We start from the raw sequence: 18,941 nt of genomic DNA, 5'->3' as shown, positions 1-18,941 counted from the left end.
AGTTGCCAGGATTATCCCGGTCTTTGGCGAATGGTTGACCTAGAGTCACAAGGTGATATTTGCAGAAGTAAGAGGGAACAGACTTTGTGGGGGAGGAAAGGGGAAAAGTTTTGGGACCGAGCCAGAAACTCTGAATAGCCTGAGCCTGTAAGGCAGAGACTTAGGGGCAGCAGAGGCGGTGCCCAGGGCAGGATTCAGACCCCAAACATTTACCGCATAGGCCAACTCAGCGACACTAGAACCAAGAAGGCGGCAGGATTTCGGCCTAGAAGGCATCCCAGAGATGAAGAGCGAGGGGCCTGAGTATGCTCCACCTTGTTCTTCCGCGGCGACTCCACCTTTCGGGTCTGGCGATAAGCAGGGTGGTTCCAGGGACCTTTCCGGCGAACGGCCGTGAGACCACGCTGTGGGTGACACTGGGATGGGTCCGAAGACAGTAGCCTTCCCTCTCTTTTCGGCCCTCCGCTCTCCGACAGGGGCCCCGCGGCAATCTCGGTGTGCCTGGCAGGAGGCACCGGACGCGCAAGCCTCTAGCGGCCTGGGGCTTCCCACCTGCCCAGCCCGCCTCTTCCAGCGCTTGCGGCCGCCAAGGGCGGGGGTCCGCGGAGGAGCCAGGCCTGGCCCCCGCGGGGCCGTCCAATCACCTCTCGCGGATTTCCCTCCGCTGGCGCGCGGCGGCGGCGCGTGGGCTCGCGCGCGGGCTCGGGCGGCGCGAGCCCGGGCAGCGCGAGCCCCCGCGCGCCGGGGAGTGGCGCATGCGCGGCCGTCCTGCGAGCCCGCTGAGGCGAGCCGAACCGCGGCGGCGCCGGGAGCCGAGCGGCGGAGCTGTGAGGGACTGAGCGGCGGCGCGGGAGCAGCGGCGACGGACAGGTGGAGAGCCCTTGGCTGCGCCGCCCGGGACTGCTGGGCCGCCCGCGGAGCTTCGCAGTCCGGACGTGGCGGCGGCAGCGGCATCCCGGACGGCCTGTGAGGGATGCGCCGCCCACTGCCCCGCGCCGCCTGACCGCCCCCGCTTCGGCTTGCGGTGCGCCACAGCCGGGCCCGCGGCCGTCCCCGCCGCGCTGTCGCCCGGCCGCCGGGCCCGCGGGGCCGCGCCCGGCCCGGCCATGTGGACCCCCACGGAGGAGGAGAAATACGGCGTAGGTAGGTGAGGCTCCGGCCTGGCCGCAGCGGGGGTGCCGGGGACGCGCCCGTGCTCTCGGCCCCGTGGCGGCCCCGCCTCGATTCGTTCCCGCGCGCCTCCGCCCCTGCCCGCAGGCTGCGCGGCCTCGGCGCGGGGCGAGCGCGGGGCGAGCTCGGGGCGAGCGCGGGGCGGGGGCGGCGCGGGCGGGGCGCGGGCGTGGGGGTGGGAGCGGGTCTTGGGGCGTGGGGAGGGCAGCAGGGGGCGCTGGTGGCGCGGCCTCGGCAGGTACGGCCCGCGGGAGGGGCGGGTAGGGTGGGCTGGGCCCCTGTGGCTGCGCGAGGTTTCTGGCGTGGGGCACGGGGCAGTTTTACCCAAGAAGCCAAATCATGAGAGTCTTGTTTTCTCCGCTCCCAAATCTCAATTTTAATGAGTTTCCGCACCTGAGTTGAGGAGCCCGATGACTATTTATTTTTGGTCTGGAACCTTTCAAATAAAAGGACAAAAAAACGTTGACATCATTTTTCTCCAGTTCAAAATTTTGCAGACATTTGACTGCAAATGTTTGATCTGTTTTAATCTGTTTTGCCTTCAGTATTAGAAATAATTACCTTACAATGGGAAGTGTTTTTGAACATGTCTCAGTGTTAAGTTTAGTATGTATTATGGTAACAGTTTTGTTAAAAAAAAACAAAACAAAACACCAACCAAACCTGTTTTCATGAGACCGTCATTTCTCTTAGAATCCTCTTTTTATCCGTTATAAGTGTTAAGCTCCTGAAGCTAAATAATTCTTGTAACATTAAACTTCTGTAAAAAGAATATTCGATAATTTAAGGGATTGAATGTTAGTTTTCCTTTTATAATGTTAGTGTTTTGTGGCAATAACGTGATAAAAGAGTTCAGCTACATTGCATTATTGTAAGTCATCTCTCATCTTGTTGGGTTAAAAACAGATTTAAAATGTTGAGTGTATGGGTTCCTCTCCCTCCCAAGCTTGTAATGGAAAACTATAGATGGGGAAACTGTCTAAACATAGACTTTTATTTTCCTTTTTTAACTGCAGTTCAATCAAGATTTAGCTCACAATTTACTACGAAATAACTTTTTAAACTGGCAGTAGTAACAAACATTTAGGAATACCATCAGGCAAGTTATCATGTGAAAATTGAATTTATTTAAATTTAAGGACCTGCAGAGAGATCTTCTGTGCTGGTAGAAAATCCTGTTTTGAAAGGTAACTTTCTGGAGTTTTTTTATTTTATTTATTTTTTATTTATTATTATTTTTTTTTATTAGCTGTGCTATAATGGCACGATTCCATACTAGGATGGAAGTGAAAAAAGGATCCCTAGTACTTGAGTCTCTGTTGAGAAGGAGTTAGGAAATGATGCAAAGAGCTAGGATTCACCTCTGGAGACATTTTACCCTTTTTCTTGGAACGTTCTCTAAATACTAAATAGATTTCATGATATGAAGAGTTGATGGTTTATCTTTTCCATACCTTGCTTTCAGGGCTGCTGAAGTAGAATAACAGATAATTGATGTGAAAGTGGTCAACTGTTCAGTGGCACCTAAGTGATAATTCCTTCTGGGGAAGAGCCCTTGAGTAGGGAATTAGCTGAATTCTGAGTCCTGGCTTCTCTTTTCTGGTGTTGTGGGCAAGTTATTTAACATCATTTTCTTAATGTGTAAATTGGGGGTAATATTTACCTACAGGGTTGTGAAAATCAAAGGAGAGCCTACCAAGTGCTTAAAAAATGTTAATTTCTTCTTTTCCCTCCAGTACTTAAAGTAATAGTAACATTAGGTATTTCCTCTGATGTGTTAGTTCTTAGAAGGAGGCAATGCAAGGTAATCAAGATAGGCATATGTGAATCTCAAAGCACTAGGATTTGGTGTGTGATTTAATCAGGAAGATGGAATGAAGTTCTTGCATTCTTAGGACTGTGAGTTTAGCTTTAGAAAAATGGTTATTTCCCGGGAGGGGCACTGCATTGGGCACAGGGCAGGACCTGAGTGCTTGGTAAATGAGAGAGACAGTTATTCTGATATTAACAGCTGTGATTTAGTGTAATTTAGATGCCTTTTCTGCCAAACAAGGCATCTCTTTTCCTGTTTCTCTTACAGCTCTCTTCTGTCCCTTCCTCAGTTATGATCTGAAAGATTGTTCAGAACTCAGGGTACATCTCTTTCCATAAACATGTTAGGGCTACACCCCTAGGCCTTTTGTTTAATAAAATCCAGTTCAGCCTATAAGTAGCTTAAATATTGTACTTATAATAAGAAAAACAGTGAATAAAAAATAGTATGCTAGCTGCATTATTTAATTGCTAGCTTGAAAATCTATTATCATTATTCCTATGAGAAAATATTTTGAGTTTCATCTTTGATTTTTATGACCAACTTGGAACACAGGTTTCTCTCTCTGCTTGCTAATCCATAATCCTTATAGCAGGGAGGGAAAACTTGTACCTACTTCCTACCAATTTGGAGAAACTGCTTGGATGTTAGTGAGGGAAGGAGTCCTCTGTTGCAGCTGTGCAAAGGAGTTTTTTTTTTCCTACCTCAGCTGTTCATCTGTATTTGACATTGGTAAGGTGTTTGAGATCCTGTAGAAATATCTTACTAGCTTTTAATTTTTTTTAAATATAGGAATTCTGTACAGTGTTTTCAAATTATTTGATTTATCCACTTCGAACTAGGTGATATCTGAGCTTTTGTTTTCCTTTTTATTTATTTTGTTGTTAGTTTTTAAAGATTTTATTTGTTTATTTGAGAGAGAGAGAGAGAGCAAGCGAGAGAGCAAGAGAGCATGAGCCAGGTGAGGGGTAGAGGGAGAGGGAGAAACAGACTCCCTGCTGAGCAGGGAGCCCAGTGTGGGACTCGATCCCAGGACCCTGAGATCATGATCTGAGCTGAAGGCAGACGCTTAACTGAGCCACCCAGGCACCCTATTTTTATTATTTTTTAATTAACATATAATGTGTTATTTTTTTCAGGGGTACAGGTCTGTGAGTCATCAGTCTTACACAATTCACAGCACTCACCATAGCATATACCCTCCCCAATGTCCATCACCCAGCCACCCCATCCCTTCCACCCCCCTCCACTCCAGCAACCCTCAGTTTTGTTTCCTGAGATTCAGAGTCTCTTATGGTTTGTCTCCCTCTCTGGTTTCGTCTTGTTTCATTTTTTCCTCCCTTCCCCTATGATCCTGTCTTGTTTCTCAAATTCCTCATATAAGTGAGATCATATGATACTTGTCTTTCTCTGATTGACTTATTTCGCTTTGAGCTTCCATTTTCATTGTAATCTGTGGTTGACTTTAGGTGAAGTGGAGGAAACTGTCCTTTTCTGAGGTTTAGTCATGGGCCAGTCAGTGTGCTGCTAGGGATTCTCACTTAGGTTGCACCATGTAGATTCCTAGAGCAGTTCTAATATAATCGTCATCATACTGATGAAGAAACTGGATCTTAGAAGTTGTTAGTGCTTTTTTGCCCTTCAACAATTGAATATTCCCCTTAATTTTCTTCCTGGCAATGGGCAATATTTTGTGATATAGTTGACTCTCTTGCTGTTCTTCTCTAGTATTAAAGGGACTTTTTTTTTTTTTTGAACTGAACTTGTTAGCTCAAGTTCTGATTCCTTATGTCTCTTTCCCTCTGAGGTTCTCTGCTCTCCTTCTGTTGCCATGAATGCTTGCAAAGCCCTGCATCTTTCCATTCTTTATTTTACCTTTCCAAGGTGCATTATGTGAGAACAATCCAACTATTTTTGTGAAACAGTCTTTTCCCATATTGATGGTGCCCAAACTACCAAATATGGAAACCAAAGACAAGAAAATACTTTTCTCATCCTTTAACCGCAGAAGCAGTAGCAGCAGCAGCAGCAAACACCAATAACAAATAAAACAAGAATGTTTATAATTAATTTCTAAAATAGAATAGCAGCAAAAGTTTGAGTACATATATACTAGTTTGGCATTTTAGAAGTGGAAGCTTGCCTCAGGTCATCATCTTATTTATTCTGCTGTCATAAGGTAAACATTTTTTAAATTTAAATTTTATTTATTATTATTATTTTTAAAGATTTTATTTATTTATTTGAGAGAGAGAGAATGAGAGATAGAGAGCACGAGAGGGAAGAGGGTCAGAGGGAGAAGCAGACTCCCTGCCAAGCAGGGAGCCCGATGTGGGACTCTATCCCGGGACTCCAGGATCATGACCTGAGCCGAAGGCAGTTGCTCAACCAACTGAGCCACCCAGGCGCCCTATTATTATTATTTTTTAAAGATTTATTTATTTGACAGAGACACAGGAGAAGAGGGAACACAAGCAGGGGGAGTGGAAGAGGGAGAAGCAGGTTTCCTGCGGAGCAGGGAGCCTGATGTGGGACTTGATCCCAGCACCCTGGGATCATGACCTGAGCTGAAGGCAGACGCTTAACCAACTGAGCCACCCAGGCGCCCCTAAAATTTTTTTTAAAATAACTCAGGGCATTTGTTGCTGATTTTCTAATATACACTTAGTAAACCATGACAATTTTTCCTTATTACTAACCAGAATACCTTATATTTTAGTTTTGTAATGTTTTGTTTATTTATTTGTTTAATTAAAAGATTTATGTTATATTTATTTTTATCTAATTTAAAGAGTAATTCATATTTTCTGCCTTACTTTTACCAGAATTTCTTTTGCTTGATTTTCCCCAGGTAGGAAATAAAAAGCATTAAAAAAAAAAAAAAAGCCCTGAGTCCTTAAAAGAAATTTACCTTGTAGAGATTCTGTGGTGCAGAGGCAGCTGAAGGTGGGGAGGGAATAGGTTGATGAAACCCAGTTGGAAAGAACCAGTGATCACAAAATTTCAGTAAACCTGTTGGTGAATAGGCTACAACTCACTGAAATAGTGTGAAGGCAGTGTTAGTTACTTGTTCCACGAGGGAATCCCAGTCTTTGAAGCCTCCAAAAGGGCCCCATACCTCTCAGAGGTAAAGACATCCACTAGGGTAGAGAAGATGTCATATACCAAAGACTTTATTTTGTCCTGAAAAGTGAGGATGTGCTTGATGTTTAATGATTGGGTTTTAGTGTTCACAGGGAACTTCCAAATCATGATTCTACTTGAACCTTACACCATAATATTACCTCTCCCCTCATTTTAAAACTGATGAGAAAGAAACTTTAGTTGAGAGAAGTTAGGTGACTGATAGAAGGAACTTAAGCCAGTTAGTGCTGAGTTGAGATTTGAACCTAGGATTTTGGGATTCTAAGCCACAGCTTCTTTTATTATATCATGTTGCTTCTGAAAGGAATTTGTCAGTAGTGTATGTCTTTTAAGACATTCTCTACAGACTTTTCTTTTTTTTTTTTTTAAGATTTTATTTATTCATTTGAGACACAGAGATAGAGAGAGCATGGGCAGGGAGAGAAGCAGAGGGAGAGGGAGAAGCAGGCTCCCCACTGAGCCAGGAGCCTGATGTGGGGCTTGATCCCAGGCCCCTGGGATCATGACCTGGGCCAGAGGCAGACGCTTAACCATCTGAGCCACCCAGGCGCCCTCTCTACAGACTTTTCAATTTAAATTGGATAGTTATACTTAAGGAATTTTATTTCTCTATTAAACATTTATATAAGACTACATGGTATTTATTGTTCTGCTTCTAATTGTAATGAGGTACATTGGTAATGAGTACACATTCAGGGCATGATGAGTCAGAAGGCAGGGTTTTTTTTTTTTTATGTTCAGTTAGCCAACATATAGCACATCATTAGGTTTTGATGTAGTGTTCAATGATTCATCAGTTGCGTATAACACCCAGTGCTCATCACAACAGAAGGCAGGTTTTTAAACAGCCCTGTAGAGTCTTTTGGTTGTATTGCCTTTTCTTTAGACACTGTTAGTTGAGAGGAAAGAGTTGAATTTAACAAATATTTATTGAGTGCCTTCTCAAACCAAGAGGTCTTTGTTTTGATCTGTCATTCTGTAAAGCAAACAGGAAATAACCAACAGGAAATTACCAACATTTTTAATAGAAAAGTCATTATGCAACTACAGAAGTAGTCTGTTCAAATGTTACAGTTCATTTTACCATGCAGTGTTACAAGAGATTGTGCTTTAGAAACATTAAACTAAATTATAAACATGACACCTTTTTCTGTCTAACATTTTTAGACACATTTGAAAGCATAACAGTCTCAAAATAATAGTCATTGAGGTTGAAAGTACTTTATATCATATTTTTACATTGGTGCTAAATTTTAATTTTTTAGTAGTTTGTATTTTAAATCTTTTTTTTGAAATTGTTTTTTTATTCTTGATGATAAGAATGATCTGAAATTGGGCGCCTGGGTGGCTCAGTTTGTTAAGCAACTGCCTTTGGCCCAGGTCATGATCCTGGAGTCCCGGGATCGAGTCCCACGTTCGGCTCCCTGCTCAGCGGGTAGTCTGCTTCTCCCTCTGACCCTCTTCCCTCTCGTGCTGTCTGGCTCTCATTCTCTCTCTTTCAAATAAATAAATAAAATCTTTTTTTAAAAAAAAGAATGATCTGAAATTATTCCCAATGTGTAAGCATTACTGCATATGCCATATTAGGGTTTTAATTCCAATGTTATGCTTTTACTCTAATGAACAAACCTGTTTATGATTATGTTCTCGATTCTTGCATAACCCCTCTTGACAGATTTTGTATGGAAAAGCAAGATTTTTTTCACATAAAGCCTCTAGGAACTTAAAACATTTTTCATAAACACACTGCCAAATGATGTTAGCTGTGGTCCAGGTACTTGCAGTTGATTTGCTATATCACACATTAGGATACTCTAGTAGAGATAATTACCATGTTGGGAAATGTCTTTCAAAGCTTCCTGTTTTCCTACTTTTCTGCAATGGAATAAAATCCCAACCTCCTGCTTCCATCTGTTTCCCCTTCTCTCTTAAAAACTCCTTCATGAGCTCTTACTCATTGGTGAGTGAGAACCAAAATTGATGGAATAATTAGTGTATGATGAATGCAGAATTTTATATTATAGACTTAGTATCATACCTCAGACAGATGTGCATTTGGCCTTTATTCAGATATATCTAGTGACAGTGCCTTCAGTGCCTTGTTTAAACAGTTATGATTTGAACATTCTTCCTTATTTAATAGACTCCCTGTAATTTCTTATAAGTCCATGTTCTGTGCCTACATTTAAATAATTTGCATCATAGCCCTTCAGTAATTCATAGCACTTTAGAACTGTAAAGGATCTTAAAGATACATGGTTTAAGACTCTAAAACTAAGTTAAGTCTAGTTGGAATAGTTAACATTCATTAAGTGTTTACTATGTGCCCAGCACTTACATATTATGGCTCAAATTTGCTTTTTTCAGCCTCATTTGCAGACCTACTTGTACTTTACACTTTAGCCAAACTGAACTTTCCCAAAGTCTTTCAGTCTCGAATTAATTATACCAGTGCTGCCATGTGCCAGAACTATTTGTCACCCATTAAACACTTCTTGTTATTTACTGCATCATGTCTTGTTCATGTTATTCCTTTTACATAGGGTCCTTTTTCTTCTCCATGTCTCAGATTTTTTCCTGCCTAGTGAGGCTCCTTTCATATATCTTTGTAAATCTTTTTCTAGACCCTTGACCCTCTCTTTCTTCAACCAGATTTTATTCTTTTAAATTCATGAAACTTTGTACCTTGCAGTGGTATATTTATTATGTCCTCTTCCACTAGACTAATGTCTTTCCAACTTTTGAATGTGCTCTACAATAAGAAATACATTTAAAATTGCTATCTCTTTTGCGTGTGTATCTACACATACACAGATGTATGTACATGTATATGAAAAAGTTAAAAGTTTGATGATATAGGACTGTGTACTTTGTACAGTGTACTCAGATATTTTCTATTCATTTCTACTTCATTAAGAAATATTGGTGTAAACTCACTCAGTGGATTTTGTGACCCATTGGATGAAAAAACACTGCTTTAGGCTATAAACTCTTAAAAGTAGGGATTATGCCATATTTATATTTATATTTTTGGCAGACATAACTCAGTGCCAGGCATGTAGAAGGTTTTATATATATTTGTAGCATTGAATTGGATGTTTTAAATTAATGTGGCACAAAGCCTGATCTTTGGCGACTTGGCTACCATTTCACACTAGTTATTCATATTGAAGTTATAGTAATTAAACTCTAGGTTTTATTTTACGTGAACTGAAGTCAAGCTAGAGCTTTTCAATCCTGAACTTCTATGATTGATAATAAACATAAATTTAAAATATTAGTTTCATTTAAAAAAGATTTTATATTTATTTCCACTACATTTCATCAGGGGGGAGCATATTTGATTTGCCCCTGTTGGTTCTAAGTTGGTAGGGGGCTTGATGTATTTGGCTCAGCAGTAGAACCTGTCAAATCTTTTTGAAACTTGAGTTTTTGATCCCACGTACTATCTTTTCTTTGAATCTTTATCTACACAATTGATAAACTTGTCTTCTTTTTCCAAGTGGCTGATAAAAGTGTTGAACAGAATCAGAAAAAATTTTATCATCTAGTGGGAAGTATCTAGTTTACATACAAATAGATTTTGCTATGTTGTGTTTTGAAGACAAATTATCTGGTTGACTACTGAACATTTTATGAAATTGACAGCTGTTGCCACCTTTGTGAACCTGATGGCGTTTGGGGTTAGGGTGGTCTTTATAGCCAAGGAAGAAAGATGTTGCTAAGAGGTCTGTGTGGCTGAACGTTTAAGTGTGGGGGACAAGGAAATTTTAGCATTAGAAAGATGTTAAGTCCATTTTCATCTTTTGTATGAAATTTCACGTACATTTCACGTACAGGAGAAAGGGTGGTACTAAACTTTCCTTGAGTTTTGTTTTTGACATTGTCTTCACATTTCCTACTCTAGATAAGGCTGGACAACTCAACTCACCTTTTCCAGACAGGCTTAGAACTTCCCTACCTTTGTCACTTCACTTAGGTTCTTATAATATGATGAATGCAATGATTACCTTTCCTGCCGGGGGAATGCCAACTTACAAAGCTTGAATTTCATCTCTTTGATGCTTTCTCCAGCTCTGCTGGATATAAATAAGTGCTGCTGCTTGCTCCTGCAGCAGTTGGTACCAACCTCTGGTATGGCACTTATCCCTTTAGGTGCTTAATTTTATCTCTTTGCCTCAGGGAATTGAGTTTCTCCAGGACAAGGAATTTTATCTTCATGTTTGTAACCCCGGGACCTAGCACATAGTGAGTGATCAATAAATGCTTAATTAGGAGTCCAGTCTAGTGAAGAGTTTTATTTTGCTTTGTTAATCCTGGTAGTATTTTATTTTATTTAATTAATTGATTAATTTATTTAAATAAAGATTTTTTATTTATTTGACAGAGACACAGTGAGAGAGGGAACACAAGCAGGGGGAGCGGGAGGGGGAGAAGCAGGCCTCCCGCTGAGAGGGAACCCGATGTGGGGCTCGATCCCAGGACCCTGGGATCATGACCTGAGCCGAAGGCAGACACCCAACGACTGAGCCACCCGGGCGCCCCTTTATTTATTTATTTTTAAAGATTTTATTTATTTGAGAGAGAGAGAATGAGAGAGAGAGCACATGAGAGTGGGGAGGGTCAGAGAGAGAAGCAGACTCCCTGCCGAGCAGGGAGCCCGATGCGGTACTCGGTCCAGGGACTCCAGGATCATAACCTGAGCCGAAGGCAGTCGCTTAACCAACTGAGCCACCCAGGTGCCCAATCCTGGTAGTATTTTAAACGTCAGGCTGTAAATCTAATAATATTTAGTTGTTAGAAATTTGTGCTTTCGTGAATACACATCTCCCCCCCCTCCCCGCCCCCAGCCTATTTCTTGAGCCTGTTAGGAAGGTTTACCCTGAGTTCAAATAACTGACTTTGGGTGGCAGCTTTAGAATTCCAGTGTGAATCCATTTCACCTTGAGTTTCACAGTTATCACAACAATGATTCAGAAATCTTGTAGCAGGTAATTGGGATGTAGTTTGAAATTACCCCAACAATTCTTCTTTCGTTTGACACCTTTGGGGAAGCTATGTTTTGGATGAATGACTTTTCCAGAGAACTCAAGGTTAAACCTTTAAAAGCACCAAGAAAAGATTTTGTTTTTTTTGTTGTTGTTGGAATTTTTTCTAAAGTATAATGTATTCTTTCCTGTATTGTGAATTCAGTATGTGGAATACATTCAAGCTTTCTCTTTTTCTGTGTAACATTTTCCTTTTGATTACATAAGATATATATTCATTAGAGAAATGTCAGTAAATATAGAAAAATATACAAAAAAGAACATAAGGGTGATATCTTACTTTTGTAACCCATATATGCCTCCTCTCAACCTATTAGTATATCTTTCTGTTTTTTTTTCTTTGTACACATTCAAATAGGCATTTAGGGGTGTCTGGGTGGCTCAGTCGATTAAGCATCTGACTCTTTTTTTTTAAATTTTATTATGTTAGTCACCATAAAATACGTCATTAGTTTTTGATGTAGTGATCCACGATCCATTGTTTTCGTATAACACCCAGTGCTCCATGCAATACATGCCCTCCTTAATACCCATCACCAGGCTAACCCTTCCCCCCACCCCCCTCCCCTCTAAAACCCTGTTTGTTTCTCAGAGTCCATAGTCTCTCATGGTTCATCTGTCCCTCCGATATCCCTCCCTTCATTTTTCCCTTCCTTCTCCTAATGTCCTCCATACTATTCCACAAATAAGTGAAACCATATGATAATTGACTTTCTCTGCTTGACTTATTTCACTTAGCATAATCTCCTCCAGGCCCATCCATGTTGATGTAAAAGTTGAGTATTCATCCTTTCTGATGGCCGAGTAATATTTCATTGTATATATGGATCACATCTTCTTTATCCATTCATCTGTTGAAGGGCATCTCGGCTCTTTCCACAGTTTGGCTATTGCAGAAATAGCTGCTATGAACATTGGGGTGCATATGGCCCTTCTTTTCATGAGGACAGCAGGGTACTGGCACAAAAACAGACATATAGACCAGTGGAACAAAATAGAGAACCCAGATATGGATCCTCAACTCTATGGTCAAATAATCTTTGACAAAGCAGGAAAAAACATGCAATGGAAAAAAGACAGTCTCTTCAATAAATGGTGCTGGGAAAATTGGACATCCACATGCAGAAGAATGAAACTCGACCATTCTCTAACACCATACCCAAAGATAAACTCAAAATGGATGAAAGACCTCAATGTGAGACAAGAATCCATCAAAATCCTAGAGGAGAACATAGGCAGTAACTTCTTTGACATCGCCCACAGCATCTGACTCTTGATACCAGCTCAGGTCTTGATCTCAGGGTTGTGAGTTTGCATCCTGCATTGGGCTCCGTGCTGGGCATGGAGTGTACTTAAAAAAAATAATATTAAGTAGGCATTTAAAATAAATTTAAGGCCATACTGTATGTATTATTTTATAATCTTTTATTTTTAAAATCTATTATGCTATGAACCTTTTTTAAAGTTTAATTTTGTTATGTTAGTCACCATACAGTACATCATTAATTTTTGATGTAGTGATCCATGATTCATTGTTTTCGTATAACACCCAGTGCTCCATGCAATACGTGCCCTCCTTAATACCCATCACTGGGCTGGATTGTTCATTGTTTTGATGACTGCTGTTCCATAATATGGACATACTATAGTTTACCTACTGCTTCTAAACAATTGGTTGTTTGAAATTAACTATTGCCAGGACAGTGAAGGTTATTATTTCTCTGCACCCTTGTCAGCTTAGGACATTATTTCCTTCACAGATTTGCATTTTTCAAAAATTCAAAATTGATATATGCTTGAGAGGGATAAATCCTTAAGCATTACAAAAATAAAGTGTTTCCTACTGCCAGTTCGATTTCTTGGGCATCAATTGTTTAACTGAACTTTCTGACTATTGGATATTATTAATAGAAACAGGTGATTATAATGTTAATACAGTGATACTTGTTTGCTTCCTTGTTGAAATCCCTAATTCTATTTAGTGATTCTCTTGTTTTCTCTTTTTCTCATCCAGCTGTGATGCTGTTAGAGAATTTGGGGTGGAATATGTGGGACTCTGACTCACTATTGATGACCTGAAAAATTCTTTTTTTTATTTCTGTTATTTCTATCTCTGTACATTTCTTTTCTTGGTACCTACTTTGAGTATCATCCTTTTCTTTCTCCTGTTTGTTAGCCACTCATTGCTGTTTTGCTTCTCTCTCCAGCCATACACTTGCAAGCTAGACCTGAATTGAATTTATTCAAGGGAAATTGAGTAATCAACCATGTGAAGAACTAAAGTGTGTCCTTTCCTCTCCTTTGGAGTGAGATTCAGTGCCTTTTTGATAGATTCAGTTCTTTTAAAAGAACTTTCTGACTCATGGTCAAGGCTGGGTTCTGTATGAAGGCCTGTCTTTGGAACAGAGGCAGTGCTCTGAGTGATAGAACCTGATGCAAATTTAGTCTGTGCAGAGGGCACTTTCCCTTGTGGATGGGTACATGTAGATAGGACATGATCTGGTACTGCTGCAACCTTTTTGTTATGAGGAGAGCTAGGAAGGTGGGGGTTTTGTTTTACTTTTCGGTATGGGAAAGGGAAAGAACCTTTGAGAAGAAAATCTTTTGATACCCTTTATTTTTATTTTTTTAAAGGTTTATGTAATTTATTTATTTTAGAGAGCGAGAGCACACAGAGGTGTGGGACAGAGGGAGAGACTCCTCACTGAGCACAGAGCCTGACCCAGGGCTTGATCTCATGATCCTGAGCTCACGATTCTCAGCTGAAACCAAGATTTGGACACTTAACTGACTGAGCCACCTAGGCACCCCTGATACATTTAAACATATTGAAATATTTAAGTTCTAACGAGACTGTGGTATATGACTATTAAGTAATGATACTGTGTTTGTCCCACAAAGCACTCATTGTTTTTATTGATTTGCTTTCTCAGATGCTGTAGCAGGTTTCTGTGTTAGTAGTGATCTGTTTTAATTGGTCACTTCTTTACTTCAGTATTTAAGAACTATTTTTATTGTGGAAAAATACATAATTTACTCATTTTAATTGTACAACTCAGTGACAGTACATTTAAAAATGTACATTTAAATTGTTGTATAATCATCACTACTATTTACTTCCAGAAATTTTTGATCATTCCAAACAAACTCTATACCTCTCCCTGCAGCTCCTGGAAACCTCTATTGTACTTTTTGTTTCCATAAATATGACTATTCTAGAAACTTAGGTAAATGTAATCATACAGTATTTGGCCTTTTGTTTCTGGCTTATGTTACTTACAGCATAATGTTTTCAAGGTTCATCCATGATGTAGCATGTATCAGACTTTCATTTCTTTTTATGACTGAATAATATTCCATTGTATGTATATATGACATTTGCTTATCTGTTCCTCTTACGGTGTACACTGGGTTGTTTCCACCTTTTGACTCTTGTTAGTAAAGCTGCTATATGCACACTGGTGTGCAAGTATCAGTTTTAGTCCTTATTTTCACTTCTCTTGGGTATATACCTAGGATTGGAATTGCTGGATCGAATAGTAATTCTATGTTTAGCTTTTTGAGAAATTGCCAAATCATTTTCCCTACTGGCTGTACCATTCGTTTTACATTACTAGCGGCAGTGTGTGAGGGTTCCACATCTTCACGAACATTTCTTATTTTCCTTTTTTGATAATAGCCATCTTAAGTGGATATGAAGTGGTATCTCATTGTGGTTTTGATTTGCATTTCCTTAATGATTAGTGATGTCAAACATCTTTTCACGTGCTCATTGACCATCTGTAGATCTTCTTTGGAGAAATATTCCATTGTATGTATATATTACATTTTGCTTATTCATTGTTTTTGGACACTTGGGTTGTTTCTATCTTTTGGCTATTACGAATAATGCTGCAGTGAACATTTGGCATGTGAATATCTGACTCCCTGTTTCCACATCCTTTGGATATATAGCTAGAAGTAGAATTATTTATCATATGGTAATTCTGTTTAGTTTTTTAAGGAACCACTATAGTTTTTTTTAAGATTTTATTTGACAGAGAAAAAGAGAGAGAGAGGGAGCACAAGCAGGGGGAATGGCGGAGGGAGAAGCAGGCTCCCCACTGAGCAGGGAGCCCGATGCGGGACTCAATCCCAGGACCCTGAGATCATGACCTGAGCCAAAGACAGATGCTTAACTGACTGAGCCACCCAGTTGCCCCTATACTTTTTTTTTTTTTAAAGTTTTATTCCAGAGAGAGAGAGTGAGAGTGAGTGCTGGGGGTGGGGGCCAGGAGGGGCAGAGGAAGAGAGAGAGAGAGAACCTCAAGCAGACATCTCTGTGAGCACGGAGCCCAATGCAGGGTTCGATCCCCGGACCCTGATACCATGACCTGAGCCGAAATGAAGAGTTGGACGCCCAACTGACTGAGTCACCCAGGCTCCCCCACTATACTGTTTTTCATAGTGCCTTCATTATTTTACATTCCCACCAGCAATGTGCAAGGATTCCAATTTCTCTAACTCCTTGCCAGTATGTTACTTTCTGTTTTTTAAAAACATGTCTTTATAATAGCTATCCAGATGGGTGTGGAGTGAGATATCGTTGTGGTTTTGATTTGCATTTCCCTAATAATTAATGATGTTGAACATCTTTTTATGTGATTATTGGCTTTTTATGTGATTATTGTATTATTATGTACACTCTAGCATTCTGGTGTTTTTATTTTTATGTAATAATTTCTTAAAACCGTTCAAGACAGAGAACTATTTAATTTTTTTGAAGAAAGTTGGAAAGGTCACTCCTCCCCAGGACTGTGGCTGGGAAGAGTCGGGCCCAGCGGCTCAGCATCCAGAAGCAGCCCCCCCCCGCCCCCGGGGCTGGCTAAGCATGTGGCAGCATGTACAAACAGGCAGCTCGGAGTCACCTGCAGTCTCTCCCCCAGGGATGGAGCCCAAACCCCCCTCCCTCTCCTTCACTCACCTCCCTGCTGCTGTTGCGACGAGGCTGTTCCGTACTCTCTATGGTGGTGTATATTGGGGTGGGGGGAACAGAGTGTGGAGGATGCTGATGGCCTTCATTTCTCAGCCAGCCTGACCTTTGAGAAAAATAAAAGTGCCCTTGTATGTTTTCTTTGGACAAATGTCTATTCAAGTACTTCGTCCATTTTTTTTCTTTTTCAAGTTTTTATTTAAATTCCAGTTAGGTAACATACAGTATAATATTAGTACCAGGCATAGAATTTAATGATTTGTCACTTACATACAACACCCAGTGCTCATCACAACAAGTGCTCTTCTTAATACCCATTACCTATTTAACCCATTCCTCTGTCCACCCTCCCTCCAGTAACCCTCAGTTTGGTCTGTATAGTTAAGAGTCTGTTTCCTGGTTTGCTCTCTTCCACCCCCCCACCCCGCCATGTTCATCTGTTTTGTTTCTTAAATCCCACATATGAGTGAAATCATATGGTATTTGTCTTTCTTTGACTGACTTATTTCACTTAACCATGGTACTCTCTAGCTCTGTCCATGTCATTGCAAATGGGAAGATTTCATTCTTTTTTATTACTTTGCCCATTTTAAAATAGATCTCTTGTTGTTGTTGTAGTTCTTTATATTTTCTGGGTGTTAATCCTTTATCAGATACATGGTTTGCAAATGTTTTCTCCCATTTCATGGTTTACCTTTTCACTCTTTTATAGTGTCCTTTGATACACAAAAGTTTCTAATTTTGACAGAGTTAATTTATCTGTTTTCTTTTGCTGTCTGTGCTTTTGGTGTCATATCAAAAAAAAAAAAAAACAAACAAAAACATGGCCAAATCCATCATGAGTCTTTCCCCATGTTTTCTTCTAAGAGTTATATAATAGTTTTAGCTTTTACATGTAGATCTTTGATCCATTTTGAGTTAATTTTTATATAGGTTGTAATGTAGGGGTCCAACTTCATTTTTTGGTATGTGGATATCCAGTTTTCCCAGCACTGTTTGTCGAAGAGTCCTTTCCCATCAAAAGATCTTAGCATCTTTGTTTGAAAATCATTTGACTGTATATGTGTTTATTTCTGGGCTCTCTAGTCCATTGGTGTATATGTGTCTTTATGCCACTACCACACTGTCTTGATTATTGTAGCTTTGTTTTTTTTTCTCTCTTTTTTTTAAATTTTATTATGTTTGTCGTAGGTTTTGAAATCAGGAAGTGAGTTCTCCAACTTTGTTTTTTCTCAAGATTGTTTTGGCTATTTGGAATTCCTTGAGATTCTGTGTGAACTTCTAGGATGAATTTTTCTATTTCTGCAAAAAATATTATTGGGATTTTGATAGGGATTGCATTGAATTTGTAGATTGCTTTGGGTAGTATTGTCATCTTAACAATATTAAGTCTTCCAGTCAATATCTGTGGATGATAACTTTATGTTTATTTTGACTCTCTTTAACTTCAACAGTGTCTTGTAATTTTCAGTGTACAACCCTTTCACCTTTTTGATTAAATTTATACTTATTTTATTTTCAGTGATGCTTTTGTAAATGGAATTTTTTCTTAATTTTGTTTTTGTATTGTTCATTGTTAGTGTATAATAATGCAACTGATTTTTGCATGTTAATTTTATATACTGCAACTTCTTAGTTCATCTGTTAACTCTGATTTTGGTGGCGGGGGTGGGGGGCGGGCGGCGTCTAGATTCTATAAGGTTGTCTACATATAAGAGCTTATCATTTGCAAAGAGAGACAATTTTACTTCTTCTTTTCCAATTTGGATGCTTTTTGTTTGTTTGTTTTTTTGCCTAATTGCTCTGGCTGGAACTTCTAGCCCTGTGTGGAATAGGTGAAAGCAGGAATTTTTGTCCTGTTCCTTATCTGAGGGGAAGAGCTTTCAGTATTTCATCACTGAGTATGATGCTAGCTGTGCATTTTTCTTATTTGTTATTTTTTTTCTTTAGCTGAAAATTAATTTCCATTTCACTTAGTTCGTGCTACTACTTGTTAGGGGCCCTGCCTTGCATGTTGTTTTAATCTGTGAAAGTATGTATCACCTGCATCTGGGCATTTGATTGATCGATTCCTTCCTCTCAGAATTCATGTCTCATTTTGCTGGTAGTTCTGTGCCCTTCCTCAATCCTGATTCTTTCTTACCATATTAGTTAATACGGTAAAGATACTAAAAACTTACTTATATAATTTTAAAGAATAATATATTTTTAAATAATTTATTTTATTTTTTAAACAATAATTTGAAATTACACAAGTTAACATGCAGTTATTGTTGGAAAAGTAAAAATAGAAGGATGGGTAAAACACACTTATTTAGCCCAGATCTTACAACCTAGAGATAGTGATATTATGGTTACCTTCAGGCCCTTTTAATCAAATGAAAATGATTTGAAAGTTGAATTTGAAGATAAGTTATTTAAAGTCAGTCTGATCTTCTTGAATCAACACATGAGTGGTTCTTGGGGGCCTGGGTGGTGCAGTTGGTTAAGTGTCAGACTCTTGGTTTCGGCTCAAGTGGTGATTTTGGGGTCGTGGGATTGTACAAAGTAAATAGTGGAATAATAATTTCAAACACTTATGTAGTATTTCCTTTGTAGTAGGTACTATTGTAAGTACTTTACATGCATTAACTCTTTAATCTTCACTGTAATTCCATGAAGTACATATTATTATTATCCCTGTTTTTAAAGATGAGGAAACTGGGACACAGGAAGGTTAAGCACCTTGCCTAAAGTTATACAACCAATAAGTGATAGAGCTAAGATTCAGACCCAGGCATTGGACTTATTTCGC

The 18,941-nt window shown here is 39.8% G+C and overlaps 1 protein-coding gene across 1 annotated transcript in view; it reads left to right on the top strand.

The window, feature by feature from the left end:
• Positions 1 to 755: 755 nt before the first annotated feature.
• Positions 756 to 18,941, top strand: part of DOCK3 (dedicator of cytokinesis 3) — a 558,375-nt gene continuing 540,189 nt past the window's right edge. Inside the window, 1 exon segment of the mRNA XM_088022140.1 lies at positions 756 to 1,143. Within this exon segment, the coding sequence (XP_087878266.1) occupies positions 756 to 1,143 (388 nt within the window).

This window comes from Eumetopias jubatus, unplaced genomic scaffold, assembly GCF_037043125.1.
Source record: "Eumetopias jubatus isolate StellerSeaLion01/CBP00866 unplaced genomic scaffold, mEumJub1_p1.0 scaffold_1, whole genome shotgun sequence".
Taxonomy (NCBI): domain Eukaryota; kingdom Metazoa; phylum Chordata; class Mammalia; order Carnivora; family Otariidae; genus Eumetopias; species Eumetopias jubatus.
Note: the sequence above shows the minus strand (reverse complement) of the source record. Positions and strands in the feature narration are given on the sequence as shown.